Genomic DNA, 24,016 nt, shown 5'->3' on the forward strand with positions numbered 1-24,016 from the left:
CGACTATGTCGCCCTTGAAAATCTACAAATAATCTCCAATTTTCAAGAAGACATCGAAGAAATTCAGTGAGCTTGTTGTCCTTTGTCATCTTATAAAGTTTACTCAACAGAATTTGGTGACTGCGTCAAAGGCTGCAGTTAGGTCAATGAAGACTGCCGCAGTTATTTTCCGATTTTCAAAACCATCTTCAATATATTGGGTCAAATGGAGGATTTGTGATGTACAGTTCTTTCCTCTTCTAAAACCAGTTTGCTCTGGGACCAGAAATGGTTCAACTATTTTTGTAAGCCTTATCAGAATCATTCATTCGAAGATCTTGAATAAATGACAGAGCAAGGAAATTGGTCTGTAATTTTTAAGATCATGTGGATCTTTTCCTGATTTGAGGAATGCTATAACTCTAGATTCCCACCAAATTTTTGGTATTATGCATGTTCGAATGCAATTGTTAAATAGATTTAGTACCCATTCCCTAGTAACAGGTCCAAAATTCTTGATTTGTTGAATACAGGTTTCATCTATACCAGGAGCCTTTCCATTTTTATTGATTTGTATTGCCTCATTCAGTTCTGCCATGGTAAAGGGATTAGAAAGCATACTGGTCTCTGGTATGAATTTTGTCTTAGTAACACCCGTTTTTCTTTTAGAACTGGAGTTTACAGATTTGTCATTTTGGACGAGTTGGTGAGCAATTTGGTTTGCAGATACGTCACAAAGATATGATGCTTTATTAGGATCATTACTGAGATGCCTGAGTAGCCTCCAGGCCTTCTGACTACTTGGGATATCTTCCATCAATTTTAACCACTGTTCTCGTTTAGTCTCTGAAATGGTAGAGGGAAGTTTTTGTCCGCTTGCAATGGTTTCAGCACTACAAGGATCTCTTTCATCCAAATTGAAGTAGTTTGTCAGTAGGGCAGATGTTTCCTAGGAAAGACCTTGTATGTAATTAGTTCTGCATCCTCTTGGAATGGCTTCTTTAGAACACAATCTAACGGCATCAATAAATTGGTCATATGCCTGTGGTATGGGACTGATCGTACTCATCTTTTTATCTAAAGAGGAAGTGAAACATTCCCAGTTTGCCTTTTTGAAATTATATCTTCCCTTAAAGTAAACACTCTGTGGTCTGACAGCTGTTAATGTCTGGCACATTATGGGACGATGTTGTGTGTTAGGAATAGGAAGGCCGACAGATTTAACATACTGATGGGAAATCTGCTCACCCACAAAAATGAAGTCTGGATTATATCCATGTTTTCACCTTCCACTGTTGAAGGATGAAGCAAGTTTGTTATCATGAATGAGGGACAGTTGGTGTGATTCTGCCCAATACATAACAGCTTCTCCATTCTCATCATCATGTGGATAACCCCTGGCTGTTAAAATTACCGCGAAGATAGACACTTTCTGCAAATTCAGATTATCAGGTTGTCTGAATGAAAAGCTTACCTTTGGGGGTTTATAAATGGAAAAAATGATAAGAGCTACTCAATTCTATCACAGTAATTTCTATGTAATTTTCATCTGTGATGGAGATTGCAATAATCCTGATATCTGGTTTAGTAAAGATGGCACTTCCAATTCAAGAGCACTTGCACCCTAAATACAATATCAAGCCTCCCAGAGGCACTCTTTACTATTCAAAAAACCTTGAAAAGAGCTAACAGGCTCTCAGTTTCTTACAGCCTGCTCAAGGCAATATTACCTCAAAATGTTACACTCTGGTGCCTTTGCGAAAAAGAACAGGTTAAATAAACGGCCCGAACACAAACTGATTGGAGGTGAAAACTGCGCTCCAGATAATGAAATATAAAATCCTACAGAGCTCTTTGGCCGATGAAACAGGGGCTATTCCCAAACTACTGAGGTGGCTCGCATGGAGATCACTTTAACACATTACAGAAACGAAAGGTTGTGAAAACGTAGCCACCTCAAACCAAGATGAAGGGGAGCTCGAGAGGGTAACTCATTCTCCATCTCCGATTTACAGTTAAAGACTTAATGAAGTTTTATGAAATTTTACATTAGCCGATAGAAAATTTACATTTTAGAAAAGTGTGTTACACAGTTAGAGATTCAGACCTTCCCCTTGGATTAATTTGCGGATACAGGAAGAAAGATAGAATTATGTGGCCATTACCTTGTAGATGTTCTCCTCCTGCCTTAAGCACACACACTTATAAAGACGGTGATCAATTGACAAGGAAACATGAAAAGCTGCTGTTTATATACTGTTTATATATTCAAGACTAATCAGTACACACCCTCTTAATTTTTATTGGTAGATTCAAAATGAACAAGAAATGCGGGATTAGTCGAAAATTAATTACCAAAATTTATGGTTGGTCCGATTCAAAACTGGCGGAAAGAAAGGAAGTGTTTCCAATCCAAAAATAAAGGAACTTAGATTCAGTTATGGAAAACCTAGGAATATGAAACTTCTTTAAGTTGTAACTTCTTTTACCTTGCACCAGAGTGCATGACCATAGTTTTGGTAGTGACATCTGTGGAAAAATGTTCAAACTTCTTGATGTATAGCAAACAAAACAAGGAGAAATTCAGTCAGTTTAGGAAACTTCATAATAACAAAAATTACTCAATATTTTAGTGGTGACATCTTCTGATTAAAGTTCCAAGTCCGTGTAGTATCAGTTTCACCTTTTGATCAATAGAGGAGTTTATTAGGGTGGTTATTTTAAATGCGCGGTATTGAGGTGTACCTCCCGGTACAATCGCCAAAAAGCTTTTTGAGTTAATGCGGCGTTAAACTTTTATCAAAAAAGCGTTCAGTTCTAGTATTTATTGTATTGCATTATTTTCATTTTATAACTTCCTTGCAAGATGTAAGAAAAATAGTGTGCATAGTGTGAATGTTTCACATATGACAGGATATTCTTTCTTGTATTTCAATTTTTGTGCTTAGGTCTGGCTGGAATCAATATAATTCGTGAGCTGTGGCCACAGGCTGCTGAATTATACAGAGATGTATTGAGGCTCTCTGAAGAATATAAAGGATCATTAAAGATTGATGCATTGCAGGTGAGTTTTCTTGAATGTGGAAAAAAAAAAACATTTCATATATCTCTTTGTAGAAGTTAGATATACTTGCAAGGGAGAATTGCAAAGTTGTCGATACGGATCTTAGTGAAACACTTGGCATAGTACATGGAAGATCCAAAGCAGCATGTGCAAAATATTACGTTATCCAACTGCCCATAGCTCTCAAACAGAGGTAAAACATCCGGAGAGTGTGCGTCTATAAATTGCATGGTTCATTGTAGATCCACTTTCTAGGAATGCTGTATTGTCTTTGATATTAGTTGACCTGCTTGTTGTGTATTACTGTCAGGAGTAGTGAGATGCTGTATGGAAGTTTGTGTTCATATGAACAAAGATTGTGTAAGAGTAGTTCAGTGTTGTTTACATGAGTGTGTGTTTGACATCATCTTCCTTAAGATGATTTTCCATGCTTTACACTGAAACTGGTTCATAGTATGTTATCACTGTTACCACATTATGCATTCTCCATCACATGTGATTGAAACAATCTTGTCACCAAAAACTCTAAAAGTAGTTAATTGAACATAAAACCAATGACATTATTGAAACAGTTTCAGAGTGACACAAACCAGTAGCCTTATATTGTATGCATTTATTGTGTACACATGTCACTTTCAAGTTTCCAAGCAGGATAAATTGTCTATTCAAAGTTGGTTGTAAACAGTATAGGTGCCCTCCACTTTAGCTTCCAATCACTGCCTCAGGAACTATGGGCAGTTGCAAAACTTATACTACCATACACATACTGCCCTAGAAACATTATTGATCTAAACTGAAGGTTTCATTGAGATTCGTTTTTGATAACTGCCTGGTTAGTTTTCTCAAGATAAATGCATTATGATTATCCAAGCATTGACATGGTATCTTGTGCCTACAACAACATTCCATGTAATAAAAATAACTGGTAATGTTTCAGTGGTATTTTCCCCCATACACTTATTTGCCACGAACCTGCTACGCAGGCGTAGCAGAGGGAGAGGTGATACTTCCACGTGGCGCGTCCCAGGTGGCGGATAGGGGGGTCCTAACCGGCTTGCCGGCGGACTTGAGGGAAATAAAATACCTCTCGCGGACCAAACACACTACCCCCTGTGGGTGGGGGACGCAGATGAAGAATACACCCACGGTATCCCCTGCCTGTCGTGAGAGGCGACTAAAAGGGGCGACCAAGGGATGATTAAATTGGAACCATGAAACTGCTTTTGATTCGTGCCATCACGCGGGGAACACCATGGGTTGCCTGTACTTGCGAGTTGTACCGCTATATTCGGTACGAAATGGGTTTGTGATTAGTAGCAGCAGAGAGTTGGTTCCCCTGTGGGTTTTCCAGTACCCGTGCGTCGTACCCATGTGAGCAACACCGCGGGTCTGGGCGTAGCCTGTGAGTTGTACCACTATATGAGCGACACCGTGGGTCTGCGTTGCCTTTGATTAGTATCCACTATGTGAGGAACACCACGGAGCCCGTGGGACCGGCATCCGTGCCTAGTACACCTAGGTGAGGAAACTCATTGGTTTGCGTTGGCTGTGAGTGGCGCCATTGTGTGCAAAACACCATAGGTCTGCGTTATCTGTACGAAGTACATTACTTGTGAGTAGTACCGTCTTGTGTGGAACACCGTGAGTTTCGCTACTTTTGATTAGTACCGCAACATGACAAGTACCATGGTTCTATTTTACTCGCGACATGTACCATTCTGTGGGGCCTTAGACATGGATTTTGCACCCCTTTAGACATCAAGCATCATTGTGCTTTATGAGTGGTCCCTTGGTCAGTAATCAATTATGTATGATGTTTGAGTCTGATCCACCGTATTTTGTTTGTTTGTTTGTTTTCTCTTTTTTTTTGTTCTTTTTGTGGGGTTCATGTCCATCCATTCATTCTTCATGACATTTTTAATTTCATTTTGGTCAGTGGATGCGTTTGAAATTTTTGTTATTTCATTTCGTACCATTAGGGGCCGATGACCTTCGATGTTAGGCCCCCTTAAAACAACAAGCATCATCATCATCATCACACTTATTTGCTAATAGTAACTGTGTTAATGTAAATTTTCTTTGAATGTGTAGTTTTAATTACTGTAAGTAATAGAAAGGAGCAGACACATGAAGTCATATACAGTAAAAAAACTGATTATAAATTACTTAATTCAATGCCCTCCAAAAAAAAAGTGTGACAGTTGGTATTTTAAAAATCATCTCAGTTTAAGGTAGCAAACTTTATACTTATTTTCAGAACTTCTTTAGAGAATAAAGGAAAGAATCTTCGCAGACCTATCCCAAAGACAACAGTGCTCAAAACATTAGGATTTAAGAAACACATTTTTAAAAATTAAAAGAACCAGAATATTACAGAATTTCTCATTACCAAAATGAATTATTTAAATAATGCAACTTTTAATACAATGTATTGGAAAGTTGCTGGATGTTGATTATGTGACCAATAGGAGGTATTGCCATCCCTGGCTGCATTTACAACCGTGAGTCTTCTATACATGCTCCTGATCAAGCCCCAGATGTCTTCTTGTGGTACGTTCTCCCATTTTTCTTGCACTGCCACCCTTAGTTCAGCCAGATTGTTGAAAACTAGATGGCAAAGGTAATGACCAATCCTGTCCCACACATGTTCAATAGAGTTAAGGTCTAGACTCCTGGTTGGCCAGTCCAGAATGGGAATGGTAACCTCACAAAGAAACTCCGTGACACATTGAGCATTATGAGGTCTTGCATTATTGTGCACAAGCATGAAGTTTGGGTAGTTTAAAGTTAATGCAAATGTTGGTATATGATTAATGAGAATCTCCTTATTTTATTTTATGAAATACTTCCTCTCATGCAGAGGCTGCCTTGCGACAAAGTATACTTTTACATTTATATTTAGAAGAGAAATAGATATTCTGTACTTGAGAAAAAACAAAATATACAAATATACAAGTTGGTGACAACATCAGGACTTCACTTTTATATTTTAATGTACAAATTTGTAATCCATGTAATCACTTCTGGTGTTACTTCAAAAAATTCCTCCACAGAGCAAGGAAATGCACATAGAGGGCACTCTTGAACTATGTGCTTGATAGACTGCACTTGAGCACCACAGTCACAGCAGGGAGAATCTACCCATCCCCACAGATGTAAGACTGCGCCAGTCCTACCAAAACATCGGATCCTGTTCAGGGTTGACCAAACAGCACAGGGCAGACTAAAGCCAGCCAGTTTCATGCTGGGGTCAGAGATATCACATAATCCACTGGGAGACGACATCCTCCACTCTTCTCTCCAGGCATTCCTGGGATTGAACTGAGGATATGACAGGTCCAAAGCTGTCTTCCACGCTGGTTTTCTTGATTTCAGCCTAGTTGTAGTGTGCTGCTTTACATCCTGATGTATAGGAAGGGCCTCAATTCTTCACTATTCTGCACCATAAGCTATTAAGTGCTTCTTGTCTCCTTATATGAGGGGGAGGGATATTGCAAAGGACAGGTAACCATTGCACTGGAGTTGAGTACAGTGTGCCGGATACAATACGCATAGCCCAGTGAAGTTGGATATCAATTAGATTGCAGTGAGAGCTATTTAACCATATTCCCGCACAATACTCAGCTGTAGAATACACCATGGCAAGGTGGTAGTTCGCAAAGTATTGGCATCAGCTCCCCATGAAGTTCCAGCTAACTTGCTCAGCAGGTTATTCCGGGTCTTAAGTTTGGCGGCTGTTTTTTCTATATGACTTTGATATGTCAGTTATCTATCTAATGTTACACCTAGGTATTTTGGTGTACTATTTTATATCAAAAGTTGATTCCTAAACCATATCCTAGGTTGATAAGTAGCCTCTAAGTTGTTGAGATGTATGCGGCTCCTTCCGTCTTCAAAGGACTTGGCTGAAGTCTCCACTTACTAAAGTATTCATCCATCACCTGTAGATCTTCAGACAGTATATCCTCAGCCTCCTTGAAAGTAGAACTCTGTACTGTTAGGTTTATATCATTGGCATAAATAAATTTCCGAGCTGTAGTTTCTGGGATATCATGGATGTACAAATTGAACAGTATAGGGGTAGGCCGTTATTCAGTTTGTGAAATCTGCTCATGGAATTTTCAGAGAATACCTGGAATAATCGATTACTCAATACATTATCAATACAGTTATCTGACGTTATGCCACCCCACACCATCATGGAACCACCTACAAACTAATCTCGGTGAAGGCACAAAGGACAAAGCATTTTGTTGCCCTTTTCCACACAGTATCTCTTCCATCAGGTAACTTCAAGTTGAATGTGGACTCATCACTGAAGAGTGCATGTCCCCACTGATCCTCAGTCCAACATTTATGTACCTGAATGAAATGGAAATAGTTTCTCCAGTGTTGTTTCAGAAATACTGGCCCTCTGAGTGGTTCCCTAGAGGCTAAATTTGCTTCATAGAGCCTCATCCTGACTGTTTTCTTGATCAAAGCTATATCGTGGACCTGCATCAGACTACTCTGAGCTTCAAATGCTAAAAGATGTTGGTTCCTCAATACTTGAAGCCTTGAAAAGCGATCTTGCGATGCAGAAGTGACCCTAAGATGGCCAAAAAAGGTTTTCTGAGGTAGGTATGAAGATTCTGAAAACGTCATACAGCACAATAAATGCTTATAGGAGACATAGTCAATACTTATGCTACAAAGCAGTAGCTATGGCCATCATTCACCAATGCTATTGCTTTCGCCGAGTCCAGTGGAGTTAGAGGCATGTTGTGAGTTGTTTATGGCTCAGATACTGGTCAATCAGCGTCAAAGGTACAATAATGTCTAATATGCTGAAATAATAGTTATCATAATTGGCACATAATGGATAAGAGATGTGCTGAAGCACTCAACATTGTTTGAATGGTTTACAGCATTCCATTAAAAAGCCTTCTGTTTTATTTATTGTTGCTTTTCCTTCTGTAATGTTCACAGAATGCTAGTCGGTCAATAAATATTGAAAAAATTATGGTAATCGTATGCAGTGTAAAATTTAACTGAGTTTTCTACCAAAATATCAAGTGTTATGCTTTTAGTGGAGGATGGTGTATTTATAATTAAATGTAATGTGTAGTACAAGTACTAAGATTCAAATTTGTTACCTGAAATTATATGTTTACACCAGCTTTTACATGCAGCTTTGCACAAGTGAAATTTGTGCACATTCATAGAACTGATGAGCACTGGAAATTATAACAATATATGTGCAGTAAATTTTTGAGAAGTGGTAGAACATGTAGGCACACACCAATGTTAGTATATAACAGGTTACCCACAACGGCGGCTTGCGGTCATTGGCTATTCGAGCGTGATGTCACACAGATACCTGCTCTCTGACCGTGGGAGCGCTTTCCAAAGGAATTTAGTGATTGCTTTATGTTTTAACCGAGCAGTTATTAGCTCGTGTGTCCCCTATACCTGCTCAAACTGACTTTGTAAATAGTAGATAATGAATACAGTAATGTAAATTACAAGAGCTACCCACAGAAAACTGTTGTGTCTACCTTCCACTTGCAAAATAGAAGTGCTGGGTACAAGCCAACCATACTGTTCAGAGGAGAGAATCTACAGTATTGTAGTAACCCAAAATACCTGGGAGTCACCCTGGACAAGTCCTTAACCTACAAGAATCACCTCTGTAATGTGTCAGCCAAGATCAAGACCAAGAATAACATCCTTCAAAAGCTGGCGGGTACATCATGGTGTGCTAATACTCAAATCCTGAGATCCACTACTCTTGCACTTTCTTATTCCATCACTGAATATTGTTGCTCAACCTGGCTTAACAGTGCTCACACTGGACTAGTAGACACTCAGCTGAACCAAGCAATGCGTATCATTACAGGATGCATCCAACCAACTAACACACACTGGCTTCCCACCCTAAGCCACATACCACCTCCATCCCTAATAAGATCACAGTCACTGCTTAACTTATAGAAAATAGAAAACAATCCTCACCTCCCTATTCATTCTGACATAGCAGCTTCTCCAGCCAAACGACTGAAATCCAGACACCCTTCTTGGCGTACTGCAATGAATCTACAGGACATCTTCTTTAATGTATCGGACGCCTAGAAAGAACAGTGGCAACAGCAATCCTCGTTACCGCATCATCACACCATTGAGAACCCCTGCAAGTGCCCAGATGGATTTATCCTTCCCAGGCGGCAGTGGAGGACGCTAAACCGAATTAGGACCAGCCAAGGTAGATGTGGAGCCACTCTCTTCAAATGGGGATGGAAGTCATCACCGCAATGTGACTGCAGAGAAGAGGAGCAGACAGTGGATCACATTGCATTTGAGTGTCCTTTGCATGCTTATAGAGGCTCTATAGAGGACTTACACTGTGTCTCAAGCGAAGCTCTTTTCTGGCTCTCAACTTTTGATATGGAACTTTAGTTATGAACTGGAGATAGTAGTTGTACATATTGTATATACCATAATATTGTATTCATCATACGTTAAATAAATAAACAATACAAGAGGTAATCGTGTCACAAGACCATGGTATTGATAATAGGATTTTAGTGGCCACACTACGCTACTGAAATCTAATAAAGTATTCTGAGTTAAACAAAACTGAGCACTGAATATGACCAATAAACATGCAAGCGAACAAAAGAATGAACAAACAGTTCTATTATGACAAAGTGAATCTTACCTTAACTGGCAAGTTTCTTCTTTTTTCTATATCTTCTTGACTTTCACCTCCATAACTTTGACATGTTTACTTCCACCTTTTCCTTTTTATGTTTGTTTTAAAAAATTATACAAGCTTATGTCCTCATTTCCACAAATGTGGCTACCAAATCTTTACTTAAATTAGGATCACTTGCACATATTAAAGAAACTAGGTTCTGTATTACTCTCAACCCTCTTTGGACTGTTAGTCCGTGATAAGAAGAGAAATGTTCCTCCATATCTTGTACAGTTTGTGAGCTGTCGGCTCTGTAAGACCACCGTATAACAGACTTCAAACCCAGGACCCCAAACAATACGTGTTGTCGTATGTTCCTCCTATGTCTGTTTGGGAGCCTAATTGTGGATGAGTGCTTTCGTGTTTTTTAGCCATCTAACCTACAATGTAATTCAAATCTTCGACCTCCATTTCAGTGTCAATTTCACCGGCAAATATTGGAACAATTAGCTCTTCAAAATAGCTTTCAGCAGGAGAATATTCTAATTCAAGACACGTTATTCCACACTTCGTCAGCATTTGTGATGAGAGAGATTCATCACTAGCCATGCGTCTTGGTAGGTGTGCTATTTACCAACTGACGAGCCCAACTTAGCACACTGGGCGGAACGCTGGCAACCAGGAATGAGTTACCTGGAAAATTTATAATGTCCAATTATGGACGAACTGTATTGGTATTATAAATTTACTCATTCGGGACAAATATTTCAGGTTTCCCTTATGGGAATCAACATTTATATCATCTGATGGCCAGGCAGGCATCAATTTTTGAAAATGAGACAGTCTCTCATAGTGCATTAGCACTGCCGGTGGCTCCAACTAGCCAACGTAGTGGCCTCCACGGTATGCACTAGCCATGCGTCTTGGTAGACGATTTGTAACACAGTTTCCAGGTGTACGCTGTCCACATAGAGAGACCTTGCAGAAACTCATAAACAAATTGAGAGGAACTGGTTCTTTACTCGATAAGAAGCGAAGTGTTAAAAATCTTGCACTTAATGAGGAAAAGGTAAATGAAATTGTAGAAAGATTAGAACATACGCATACAAAATTCCTAAGACGATTTGGACAAGGAGTTGGGGTTTTGAAGAGCTCAGCATGACAGGCTACAAAAATGTTAAAATTGAAATAGCCTCAATTATGGAAGACAAACTTATGCGTGTGAATCTGAGTTTCCTAAAACGATGCCAGAAGAGTGAGGATATAGGAGAACATTTCCAACATCTCCTGTCATAAGGTACAAGTTTGTTTTCTTAATTACTAATTTTCTTAATTCTAATTTTTATCTCATGTCATACACGGATAAAGTGAGCAAAGTGCTATCCTTGTTGCTGTGCCGCAGATCGGGGAGTGATGAGTCAACGGGAGGCAGATAAGCACCTACTAACCAACCGATGAGAGAAATTTACTATACATACATACATACATACATACATACATACATACATACATACATACATACATACATAACCCTTCTCTTATATAAATCCTCCTCCTCAGTCTATATGTAGAGCCTTGCACGGATGTACAAGATATTTTCCGCATCCGCACTTCCTTCATCCACATCCACGAATGGTTATCCACAGATATTGCAACTATTTGGCTATATCACACCCAAGGTATTGAGACAAATAGATCTGTTTACACAAACAATAGGCCTGATACCTCGCAACAGCCCCCTACAGTTATTTATAAGGAATTTCCTCTTGCAACAACTACCGGTTCTTTTACGGAACTTTTGTTCCTTCTTTTCACTAATTGCAGGCAGGAGCTAGTTAGGCTTAGGTCAGATTTATGGCTTTATGGATTCAAGGCTCTTTATATATGACTCGTTTCCCATACCACTGTCAAGGATCGCCTCACCACATGCAAAAATAACTGTATGGAATGTTTGGAAGACTAACTTGTCCAAATTTCTAGAGTACCGTATACCTTAGTGAAAATCAGAAAACACAAATAAAAATTATTATATAAATTATCAGGAAAATTATCTGCATTGCCATACAGTTTGCATCATCATGACATAAATGGCACCCGGTAATGACGACGTAGTGTTTTATTCTCCGAGTAAATTAACCGTAAAATGTGACAAAGTGCGTAAAATGTCGAAAATTAGTGAAAAATGGAATGTTGTGTGATTCATGTGATCGATGGTGGCATTATAAGTGCGGAAATTGCCCTAGAGACGTAAAAACTAATGAAAATGTTGACTGGATTTGTGAGCAGTGTGTTCGGAATGTTGTTGTTGGGGACGGCGTTGACGAAGCACCGAAAACAGTCGATGAGGAATATAAAAGTGCATTAGAAATTATAAACATTCTAAAAAAGGACAACGAGACTCTTAAAGTTGAAAATCAAGAATTAAAAGAAAGATTGCGATCGCTAGAATTTGGGACTGACAATTCTTCGAGTGATATACCGGTACAAGTAACAAACTCGAGCACATGGTGTCAAGTAGTTCGTGGATGGCCGGCTAAGAAGAAATCTACAACTGAATTTCCGGAAATAAACATTAGAAATAGGTTTTCTGCACTAAATAATTTAATCCTGGAAGAAAGTGATCGCGCGCGTGAAACCAAATCATCGCGATCCGTTGCCGTGCCGAGTTTAAAATTTAGGCCTAGAATTCAGATTCAAGACCCAGTTAGGCCTAAATCAGCGAAGGTAGCTGTGTTTGGTGATAGCCAAGGAAGGGGAATTGCGGGAGTGATTAACGACGAGAATATAGCAGCAACCGGAGAAATATATCCAGGAGCTTCTATCAGCAGTGTTGTGGAAAACATAGAAGCAGCAACTAGGAACTTCGGGAGCGGCGATGCAGTGCTTGTCATCGGTGGGACGAACGACGTAGCTCGCGACGACGTCAAGAATGTAAGATCACAACTTAAACATACACTAGGGAAGCTGACCCACACTAACGTTTTTGTAGTGAACGTGCCCCACAGGCATGATTTGAGTAGAGACTCGTGTGTGAACATTGAAGTGGACAAGGTCAATACAGATAATGTTAAAATTTGTAAACATTTTCGGAATACTCAGGTTATTGAATGCAGCAGTTTTGAGAGATACTGTTATACAAAACATGGCCTCCATCTAAACAGTTCAGGTAAACAAAAGATAGCAAATATTGTTCTAGATTTTATTAATCTTAAGATATGTACTGTAAAACAGGCAACTCCCTTGAGTTATAATACTGACCAGGAAAACTAGTAGAAAGAGCCAGCTGTACTTCAAGCTGGCTCAGTCAACTAGAAAAAGAAACTCAGGATAGTAAGGAATTTCAAGTTACCCAATTGCAACAGTCAAGTTTTAGGGAGGAAGGGGGTCTGAGATTGCTCTTGGTAAACTGTCAAAGTGTAGTAAATAAACAATTAAAATTCGGTACATTGATAGAATCTTATGAGACTGATGTGGTGATAGGAGTGGAATCGTGGTTGAAAGAAGGGGTGGGTAATAGAGAAGTATTTCCAGAAGGGTACACAGTCTATCGTAGAGACCAAGGAGATAAAAAGGGAGGGGGGGGGTGTTTATTCTGGTGAAGGAAATTTACTGTTCACATGAATGGTTTACCGATGAAAGGGATGAAATATTAGGGATAAAATTAGTTTGTGATAATATGAAGGAGGTGGGAATTATAGGAACATACAGGCCTGGAAGAGAGGAAAGAGACATGGAAATCTTTGAAAAAATAATAGATTATACTCGTAAAAACAATAATAATGATATGGTAATAATTGGGGGAGATATAAATTTGCCTGAAGTTGAATGGAAAGGAGCTGCAAGTGAAGCCCATGAACAGAAACTGGCAAATAAGTTAATTTGGGAGGGAGGATTTACACAAGTAGTACAAGAATCGACTCGTCTCAATAACTTACTAGATGTATTCTTGGTTAAACCATGGGAAATTGTTGATAAAACTGAGGTAATTGAAGGAATAGGAGACCATAAGGCTGTAATAATGGATGTAGGACTCGTACCGAAAAGGCTTAATAAGAGGGTTACACAAGACAAGAAATTGTACAGAAAAACTAAAGTTGATGAATTTGGGACTTACCTTAAATCACAATTCAGTTGTTGGATAAGTGAAGGGAGTAACGTGGATACACTTTGGGCTAAATTTAAAGGAATTATTTGGGAAGGAGAGAAGAGATTTGTACCTGTTAAGAAGGGTAAAATGACCTCAGACCCTGTTTATTATACAAGGGAAATAAGAAAATTAAAAAGAAAATGTAGAATAGTAAACAGGAAAATCAAAGAGGGTAGGGAGAGTAGAGAAACTAGAAAACAGCTAATGAGGGAACTGAATAGAGTGAAAAAGGAAGCAAAAGAGAATTATATGAATGGCATACTTCAAGAGGGTAATGACCACAAAGGGAAATGGAAAAAGCTGTATTCATATATCAGGAATCAAAAAGGAAAAGGAATCCAAATTCCTACAATGGTGGGAGAAGGGGGTGAACACTATTTAACAGATACTGAGAAAGCAAACCTATTTAGTAGGGAATTTAGAGATTCAGTAGATGATTGTCAAGAGTTGGAAACCGAAACAGAAGATGCAGAGAGAGAGAGAGAGAGGGAAACAAGAAGCTTCTCATTCACAAACGAAGATATTTTCAGAGAAATCCAACTGCTTCAGCAAGGAAAAGCAGCAGGAAGTGATCAAATTACTGGGGAGGTATTAAAGACAATGGGGTGGTACATAGTGCCTTATTTAAAATTTCTCTTTGACTATGTCATAAATAATAGTGTAATACCAAAGGAATGGAAGGAATCTATAATAATACCAATTTATAAAGGAAAGGGTGATAAAAGGAAACCAGAGAACTACAGACCAATCAGCCTGACCAGTATAGTTTGTAAAATTCTGGAGAGTTTAATATCGAAGTACATCAGAGGGATATGTGATGATAAAAATTGGTTCATGAGGAGCCAGTATGGATTTAGAAAGAAATTTTCTTGTGAGGCACAACTGGTGGGATTTCAGCAGGACATATCAGATCAGTTGGATTCAGGAGGTCAGTTAGATTGCATAGCCATAGATCTTTCCAAAGCCTTTGATAGAGTGGAACATGGAATATTATTAAAGAAATTGGAGGGAATGGGATTGGACGTAAGGGTTACACGTTGGATAAAAGCATTTCTAAATTCAAGGGTTCAGAAAGTCAAAGTAGGAAATAATGTATCTCAGGAAGAGAAAGTTTGGAAGGGAATTGCACAGGGTAGTATAATCGGTCCGTTACTTTTCTTAATATACGCAAATGATTTAGGGAACAATATAACATCAAAAATAAGATTGTATGCAGATGACATAATTGTTTATAGAGAAATAAACAACATTGAGGATTGTTCAGAATTACAAAGGGACCTTGAAAGTATCCAACAATGGGTTGAAGAAAATAATATGAAGGTTAATGGAGGCAAATCAACTGTTACAACTTTTACAAACAGGAGCTTTAAAACTGAATTTGAATATACTTTGGATGAGGTAGTTATCCCAAAAGATGGCAAGTGCAAATACTTAGGTGTGAGATTTGAAAGTAATTTGCACTGGAAGGGTCATATTGATGACATTGTTGGGAAAGCATACAGATCATTACATGTCATAATGAGGCTACTTAAAGGATGCAACAAAGAATTAAAAGAAAAAAGTTACTTGAGTATGGTTCGTCCATTATTGGAATATGCAAACAGTGTCTGGGATCCTCACCAAGAATACCTAATAAAAGAAATAGATAGTGTGCAGAGGAAAGCAGCAAGATTTGTAACAGGGGATTTCAGGAGAAAGAGTAGTGTATCAGAAATGTTAAAGGAACTTGGGTGGGAAACTTTAAGTAAGAGAAGGGAGAAAACTAGACTTATAGGATTATATAGAGCCTATACAGGAGAAGAAGCATGGAGAGATATCCATGAGAGGCTTCAGTTGGAAAATAATTATATCGGCAGGACAGACCACAAATATAAAATTAGAAGGAATTTTAGCAGAAGCGATTGGGGTAAATTTTCATTCATTGGGAAGGGTGTGAAGGAGTGGAACAGTTTACCAGGGGTAGTGTTTGATCCTTTTCCAAAATCTGTACAGATATTCAAGAAGAGAATAAACAGCAACAGAGAAAATAAATGAAGTGTTAGAGGGCATTCGACCAGTGCAGGTTATTGTAAATAAAAAAATGTGTGTGAATAAATTAATGCCATCCCCTGGTCTAAGGAGTTTGGACAGCCAAAGTAGGGGACTGCCTGTAGGGGTGAAGTACAGTGGGGACTTCGAGGGCCCTGGGACCGCTACGGTAGCTGTGAAGGCCCTTCAGGAACTCTGAAAAATGGTGGCAAAAGGGGCTCTGGTTAAGACGCAGCAGGTCGTTATGCTACTTAGGATCCAGAATGGGTAAAAAAAAAAAATATAGTAAGTAAGTAAATAAATGCAATGTAAATATTAATGTTATACCAGTTGTATAGTATCATTTGAAGTAATTCCACATACTGTATATCAGTTGACTATATTTGTAAGTAGTACAGGAGATATTATAAGTAGAATTTTGTAAACAATATAAATTTATTAAGGATGAGCTGTGTGTTTAATAGAAAACATTGTTAGCGTAAATTGTATAATATTGTATTATAGGAAAAATTTTCTTCTCTTGTTAATTTAATATTTAGTGCTTGACAATAATGTATGTTAGTGTACCATTTGCCACCGAGGTAGACACCTCATTTGCAAATAAAGAGATTTTGATTTTGATTTGAACTTTGCAGATATCCACAGATATAAATCACAAATATTAGAATAATTATTTATGGATCCACCTGTTCAATACAATCCACTATTTCATGTGGTTAAAATTTATACATAATACTTAAAATTCATAGGTACATGTTTCACCCTTTTCTATGGGCATCATCAGCCTATATCAATCTTAAAGTTATTGGATATGGGATCTTTCTAATCTTATCAACTATAGAATAAAATGTTGAACAATGATTTCATAAAATGTTATACAATAACATCTAAAATGAGGGCAATGCACAGAAAGTTTGTTAAAAATATTATATATTAACAGATATATCCACAGTCAAGCTAGCGCTGTTGGAACAGTCCGACGTACCTAACACGCACCGTACGAGTAAAAACTCGATCATTCTTCGAAAAAACATTTCAACAGGGATAACAATACCCACTTGACCGTCTATTGGATCCAGTCGATTACCGTACTAACATAACTAAGCATTGACATCAGCTAGCTTTGACACCTCAACAGTTTATCATTAGCAACGTCTCCTACAAGAAGTCCCATCTTCTTTTCTACGACTTCCTGATAAATCAACCGTATATATTTTAACACACTTGATACGTTCACACTTCTATTTTAAATATATTTGACATTGGTCTCATTATCTTGAACTCATGTTATGGGAGTGGAACAAATATCCTCCTTGGACGACTGTGCTTTCACACTCAAGGCCGTCTTAGTCCTAATGGTGTATAAGAATGAGGATCCATTTTGGTTTTAAACGTTCACATATTTGAGATTAACCACGTTATAGTTTTCAAAACTGTTAATATACAGTATTTTTAACAAATTTTCTCTGCATTGTCCTCATTTTAGATGTTATTGAATAACATTTTATGAAATCATTGTTCAACATTTTATTCTATAGTTTATAAGATTAGAAAGATCCCATATCCAATAACTTTAAGATTGATATAGGCTGATGATGCCCATAAAAAAGGGTAAAATGTGTACCTATGAATTTTAAGTATTATGTATAAATTTTAACCACATGAAATAGTGGATTGTATTGTATTGAACAGGTGGATCTATAAATAATTATTATAATATTTGTGATTTACGTCATCTTCAATACGGAACCAAAATGAGAATAGTTACTTGTAACTATCCACAGATATCCACATCCGTGCAGGGCTCTGTCTATATGCCTTGTCAGGGTTGTGGTAACTGTTTGCAATACAATTCTTCTCCTTTCCTTAAAATAGTTTGCTTCCGGAACCATATTTGGAAAGTGTTGCTAGTCATTGTTCAAATCTGAGGGAATCAGTATTGAGGAATTCTGTCCCTGGATCTTGCAACATTCAATTCACATACCAGAGAGTTCGAAGCTGTCTCATCTTTTTATGTAGCAAAAATAACATATGGTTGTCTCATTAATGATATAATCTTTAAATTTTCTAGTCTGTTGAAACAAATGCAAGATTAATGAATACAAAAACAGGACTGGAGAAGAAAACATTAATAACAGAATGAATATTTCATTTCTGGGAGAACATCATTCGATTCTACCAAATCCTTTTTTCGTTTTTTCTTTTTTGTTTGTTTGTGTGTTTTGTTTTATAAATGTTATTGATTAATAATGCATGCATTTTATTTTATTTTATGAAATACTTCCTCTCATGTAGAGGCTGCCTTGAGACAAGGTATACTTTTACATTCATTCTTAGAAGAGAAATATACTTGAAAAATTTAGATGGTAACCTAATTGTAACAATGATTTCTTAGCATTATTAATGAGCCCCTTAAGGCTATGATGGCAATCTTGCCTAATGTTGTAACTGGCAGAGACATCTGTTTCCAAAAATTGGTGGCAAAAACGGGAATTGCTTCCCCCGCTCCAAGCATCAGACCAACTGTTTCGATTTCCTCTGGCTGGTATTTCTCCCTATGGTAAGGAATTGTTGATAGGTAAATATTCCTCTTCTCAAGGCTGACATCTGAGAGCTGCGACTTGTAGCTTTCAAAGCGGACAGTGGGGTCGATGATGTAACCTCTCTTCTTATTTTTGAAAGCAATGATGTCGGTCATGAACGAGTATAAAAACATTTTATATTAGAATTCTGTATTCAATGAGTTAATATATGTTGAAATATTTTTGAACTTATTTTATTGCACTGCATCTATTGCATTTCTTCTCTTCTTAGCTGTCAAGTTTTGACTGCCCATGGAATTTTATTTTTAAATATTTGATATATTTTTGGCACTTTTTCATAACCACCCATTCTTAATTAAGAGAATGTACCAAAAGAAAAGGAAGGGATTTGGTAGAATTTGTTCCTTTCAGGATTTTTTTTTTTTTTTTTTTTCCTTGATTAAGGTCACATCTAGCTCCTTCACATCCTTGCATTGCCAAACACCTTTGATGTGTTAGTACGACGTTAAGCTACTAGCAAAATATGTATATTTATGGATTGACTAGGCCTACTTTACACACGGAGTTGGCTTGGAATGACATAGGTAGACAAATAAGCTTGAGCTGAGCTTTTAAAGGTAGGATCTTAATATGAAGATAAAGTTGCAATTCAAGAGGATATATTGGGGAATATATTCATTTACAGTACGAGGAATAAGGGATTGGAATAAATTATCAGGGGAAATGTTCGATAACTTTCCAAGTTTCCAATGCAGATGAATGATTGATTGATTGGTTGATTGATTGATTGATTGATTGATTGATTGATTGATTGATTGATTGATTGATTGATTGATTGATTGATTGATTGATTGATTCTTACTGAGCTGATTTCTGAAGATGTTTTGAGAGAAAAATGACACATGAACCTGTGTGCTATTCTCTATTCTTACAGAGTTACAGTAATTAGAAAGTGGTTTGAAAAATACATTTTTCTTTGGTTCCTTTCATTGGAAGGGTAAAAACAGAAAAACAAATCTGTACAAACATTGCTTATTTAATTAACTGATTTATATTCTGAAGCTAAAAATAGGTTTTGAATTCCTTCCTTCCTTCCTGACCGACCGACCGACCGACCGACCGACTTAAAACAAATATTATATTTAATTTTTTATGACAAAATTACATCTTTGAAAATTTTTGAAAAATGTTCTGTTAACTGTATAATTGGAACCATCACCCCTCATTTTGTCCAGTTCTGCTGGCATTTTGGCCTCAATAAGAGCCTCATAAGAGACATTGCAGTCAGCACCCTAAAGGGTTCTGTAACCATCCTCAGGAACCACTTATATAATTATAACTTCTATGAATAATTCAGTTATCATAACAAACAATATTACTATATACTGTATTTCAGTTAGGATGCCTTTTATAATAAGGCTGTAGGTTTAATTAATTTTAAACCTAGTTACTAGACCTGATTGACGAATGACAGAAGTACAAGAATACAAAAAATTAGGAGAACAGAAAAGAATACAGGTGAATAAAGAATGAAGTAGGTAGAAAGTGCAAGATGACTAAGGAAGAATGGCTAAAAGAGAAGTGCAAGGATGTTGAAGGTTGTGTGGTCCTAGGAAAGGTAGATGCTGCATACAGAAAAATCAAGGAAAACTTTGGAGAAATGAAAACTAGATGTATGAATATTAAGAGCTCAGATGGAAAACCACTTCTGGAGAAAGAATGCAAGTCAGAAAGATGGCAGGAACATATCCAACTGTTGTATCAAGGTAAAGAAGTAGATGATAGGGTTCTGGCTATTGGTACTGATGACAAGGGAGACCCAATTTTGAGGTCAGAATTCGACATAGCTGTGAGGAACCTAAGTAGGAACAAGGTACCGGGAATTGATGACATACCCTCAGAATCGCTGACTGCCTTAGGAGAAACCAGCACGGTGAGGTTTTTCCGTTTAGTGTGTAAGATGTATGATACAGGAGAAGTGCCTTCTGATTTTTGGCAGCATGTTGTTATACCTATTCTCAAGAAAGCTGGTGCTGACAAGTGTGAAAAGGAAAGGAACAGCATCATGCTTACATTCAGAGTAATGCTGATGGGCCCTTGTTTAAAAAAATAATACGAAAGTAGCTGTTTCTTATGAAAAAAAAAAAAAAAACAATTGTTACAAACAGCAGCAGTTCTAGCCAATCAATGACCAGAACCAGCCCTTCAAATACCTGAGTGTTCCATTAGTTTAACATGTCTATAAGCACGGGCCGTGAAAGCATCAATGGAAATACCACACTCTTAGTTTAGTAACTCACACCTGCAAAATTTTAACTTGTATTACTTACAGAAGAATGAAAAGATAGGTTGCAACTGAGTTTGGAGAACACTTTGGCTTCAGAAGAAATGTGGGAACACTTGAAGCAATCCTGACTTTACGTCTAATCTTAGAGGACCAAATTAATAAAGACATGGTGTTCGTAGATCAAGAAAAGGTAGTCGAAAATGTTGATTGGACCAAGCTATTTGAGATTCTGAAGGTGATTGGGATCTGATACTGAGAAAGGAAAATTATCTACAATCTGTACAAAAAATCAGTCTGCAGTGATAAGAATCGAGGGCTTTCAAAAAGAGGCAGCAATCCAGAAAGGAATGAGGCAATGCTGTAGTTTGTCCCCTCCCCTTTTCAATGTTTACATAGTAAAAGTAATACAAAAGTAATGGAGTGAGGTCAAACAAAGTCAGGTGATGCATGAAATATTAGATTAGGGAATGATGCCTTAAAGGAAGTAGATGAGTACTGTTACTTGTGTAGTAAAATAACTAATGATGGTAGAAGTAAGGAGGACATAAATGCAGACTAGCTCAAACAAGAAAGGCATTTCTTAAGAAAAGAAAATTGTTCACTTCAAACATTAATATAGGAATTAGATGTTTCTGAAGACTTTCATCTGGAGCGTGGCACTGTATGGAAGTGAAACATGGACGATAACTAGCTCAGAAACAAAGAGAATAGAAGTTTTTTGAAATGTGATGTTACAGAAGAAGGCTGAAAATGATGGTGGTGGTGGTGGTGGTGATTATTGTTTTAGGCAACCATCCTCTATATAACACTAATCATAGAGAAAAATTGAAGGGTTCCGACACTTCAAAAAATGAAGGTATCAGCCAAAGGAAGACAAGGGCCACAAAAGGCATGAAAATGAAAGACTCCCTAGGCCTCCATACGTAATACCGTCGTGGTCGGAAAAGTACGAGTTGACCAAGGGAGGTCGGATAGGATAGATGAAAGTGAGGAGCCTGGCACAAGTAAGTGGAAGCAATGCCAGGACTCAGCTGAGGGCCCCGTGGTCGCCAACTCTCACTCCCAAGTTCAGAGCCCCTGGGGCCCCTTTTAGTCGCCTCTTACGACAGGCAGGGGATACCGTGGGTGTTGTTCTACCGCCCCCTCCCACAGAGGTAATGCTGAAAGTGAGATGGGTAGATAGAATTGTGAATGAAGATATACTGAATTGAATTGGTGAGAGCAGATTGAAGAAGAGAGAGGTGGTACGAATATGACAATCAGATTTGAGCAGATGTAGGATGTAGAACTGGAGAGCTGGATCAAACCAGTCTATGGACTGATGGCTCAAACAAAAACAATGGGGCAGATGACCTAGGTGTTAGGCCCCTTTAAACAACAAGCATCATCATCAACAACAACAACAACAACAACAACCTATTTTATTTCTCATATCAGTGTTCTTAGTATACTCTTTCCATCTGGGCAGCCTCACTACTTGGAAGAGTCTTGTACATAAGAATAAATAATGTAACTCATGCATCAAATGGCTAGAATTGCTGCAGTTGTAGCAGTTATTATTATTCCATAAAAACATATACTTTTGGGATATAACAATTTCTTCAGAATCTATCACGGAGTTTCAATTGTTCCAATAATTTCTAAAATATTTGAATCACTTTTGTACAATCAACTTGGCAACTATTTTGAAACTTACAATCTCCTATCCAACAGTCAGTTTGGGTTTCTACAAGGTAAATGTACTACTACTGTTCTTGAAATTGTTAATCAGATATTAACAGCTTTGGAAAACAAGCAGGCCATCTCTTCGGTGTTATGTGATCTAAGTAAAGCTTTTGATTGTATTAATCATGAAATTTTACTTGCAAAGCTTGAGATCTATGGTGTCGAGTATCCCTTACTGCACATAATTAAGTCATACTTAAATAACAGGTACAAGTTTGTCTCAATTCAAAATAGGGAAACTTAACCATAATAGGTTAAAATGATTGTTTGATCCGTATTGACTAGTTTGAATGTTTGATCTGACCACTGATGAAGGGAATGGTTGAATTCCTGAAACATGTTTGGTTGAATAAATAATTTTCTTTCATTAATAAGTGTATTGACAAGGCTGATTCAAATGTAACTGTTTTAAATATTTCTGTACTACATTAAAAATAGGTATTCGACTTTGAAGAAAGTTACAACTGTTGGTGCCACAGGGCTCTGTCCTTGGTCCATTTTTATTCATTCTGGCAATCAATGATTTACTGCAAAGTGTCACAGCTCATGCTCTTATATCCTATGTGGACGATACAACGTTAATTACAAAACACCAGAGCATCTGAGGTTTGCATCAGATGTCGCAGGAAGCTCTTGCAACTGCAATGCATTGGTTTTCATCCAATGGGCTGTTGTGCAATAAGGATAAAACTCAATTTATCACACTAGCTTTATCCAAAGATATTGAAAGTCAGTCAGTCGGTCAGTCAAACTTTTGGGTTTTCATATTGATGCCAACTTAAACAGGGAAACACACATTGATCATGTTTATAAAAAAATATCACGAGTGGCCTATTTAATATGGAAATTCAGGGATTTAGTTAGCAGTGATTATCTAAGGATGGCATATTTTGGTCTCTTCCAGTCACACATTACTTATGGACTGTTATTATGGAGGCATTTCTCTTACGTATATAATATTCTTCTAATACAGAAAAAGGTTGTCTGCACAATGTGTAGGGCTGATGCAATTGACCATTGTCGACCTCTCTTCATTAAGCTTAAAATACTGACAATTATAAATGTGTATATTTATATATCTTAGACAAATATTAAAAACAACATAATTGAATTCTATGCTAGTGAAAACATTCACCTTCATGATACTCAGGGCAAAGCAGACATTGACATCCCAATTTACAGGCTGTCAAAAACTGCTCACTCACATAAAATCAGTTGTTTTATTTAATAATTTACCACATTCTGCACGGTCCATTCCTTTAAGTCATTTTAAAAGGAAAATGTATGATTGGTTAATAGAAAAAACATTTTATAATACGTCTGAATTCTTAGAAATGCATCATGTTAGTATTAAGTTTTTCTGTCACATATCAAGATTAGCAGACACCAGGATATTGAAACAACTATTCGATTACTTTTTGAAGAATAAAATCAATAATAATTGGTTCAAAGAAGTTCAGGACGATTTGGAAGAATTGGGTATAACTCGGCAACAAATCAAAGACAGAAAAGAGAAGAGGATTTTGAAGAACAAAAGCATAAGTCTCAAACTAAAAGCAGTTGAACGGAA

The 24,016-nt window shown here is 37.5% G+C and overlaps 1 protein-coding gene across 1 annotated transcript in view; it reads left to right on the plus strand.

Moving 5' to 3' along the window:
• LOC136857933 (E3 ubiquitin-protein ligase SHPRH) overlaps positions 1-24,016 on the plus strand; it is a 396,601-nt gene that overhangs the window by 179,072 nt on the left and 193,513 nt on the right. Inside the window, exon 11 of the mRNA XM_067137032.2 lies at positions 2,928-3,043. Coding sequence (XP_066993133.2) covers positions 2,928-3,043 — 116 coding nt within the window. The remainder of the gene's footprint in view (positions 1-2,927; positions 3,044-24,016) is intronic.

This window comes from Anabrus simplex, chromosome 1 (assembly GCF_040414725.1).
Source record: "Anabrus simplex isolate iqAnaSimp1 chromosome 1, ASM4041472v1, whole genome shotgun sequence".
Classification (NCBI taxonomy): domain Eukaryota; kingdom Metazoa; phylum Arthropoda; class Insecta; order Orthoptera; family Tettigoniidae; genus Anabrus; species Anabrus simplex.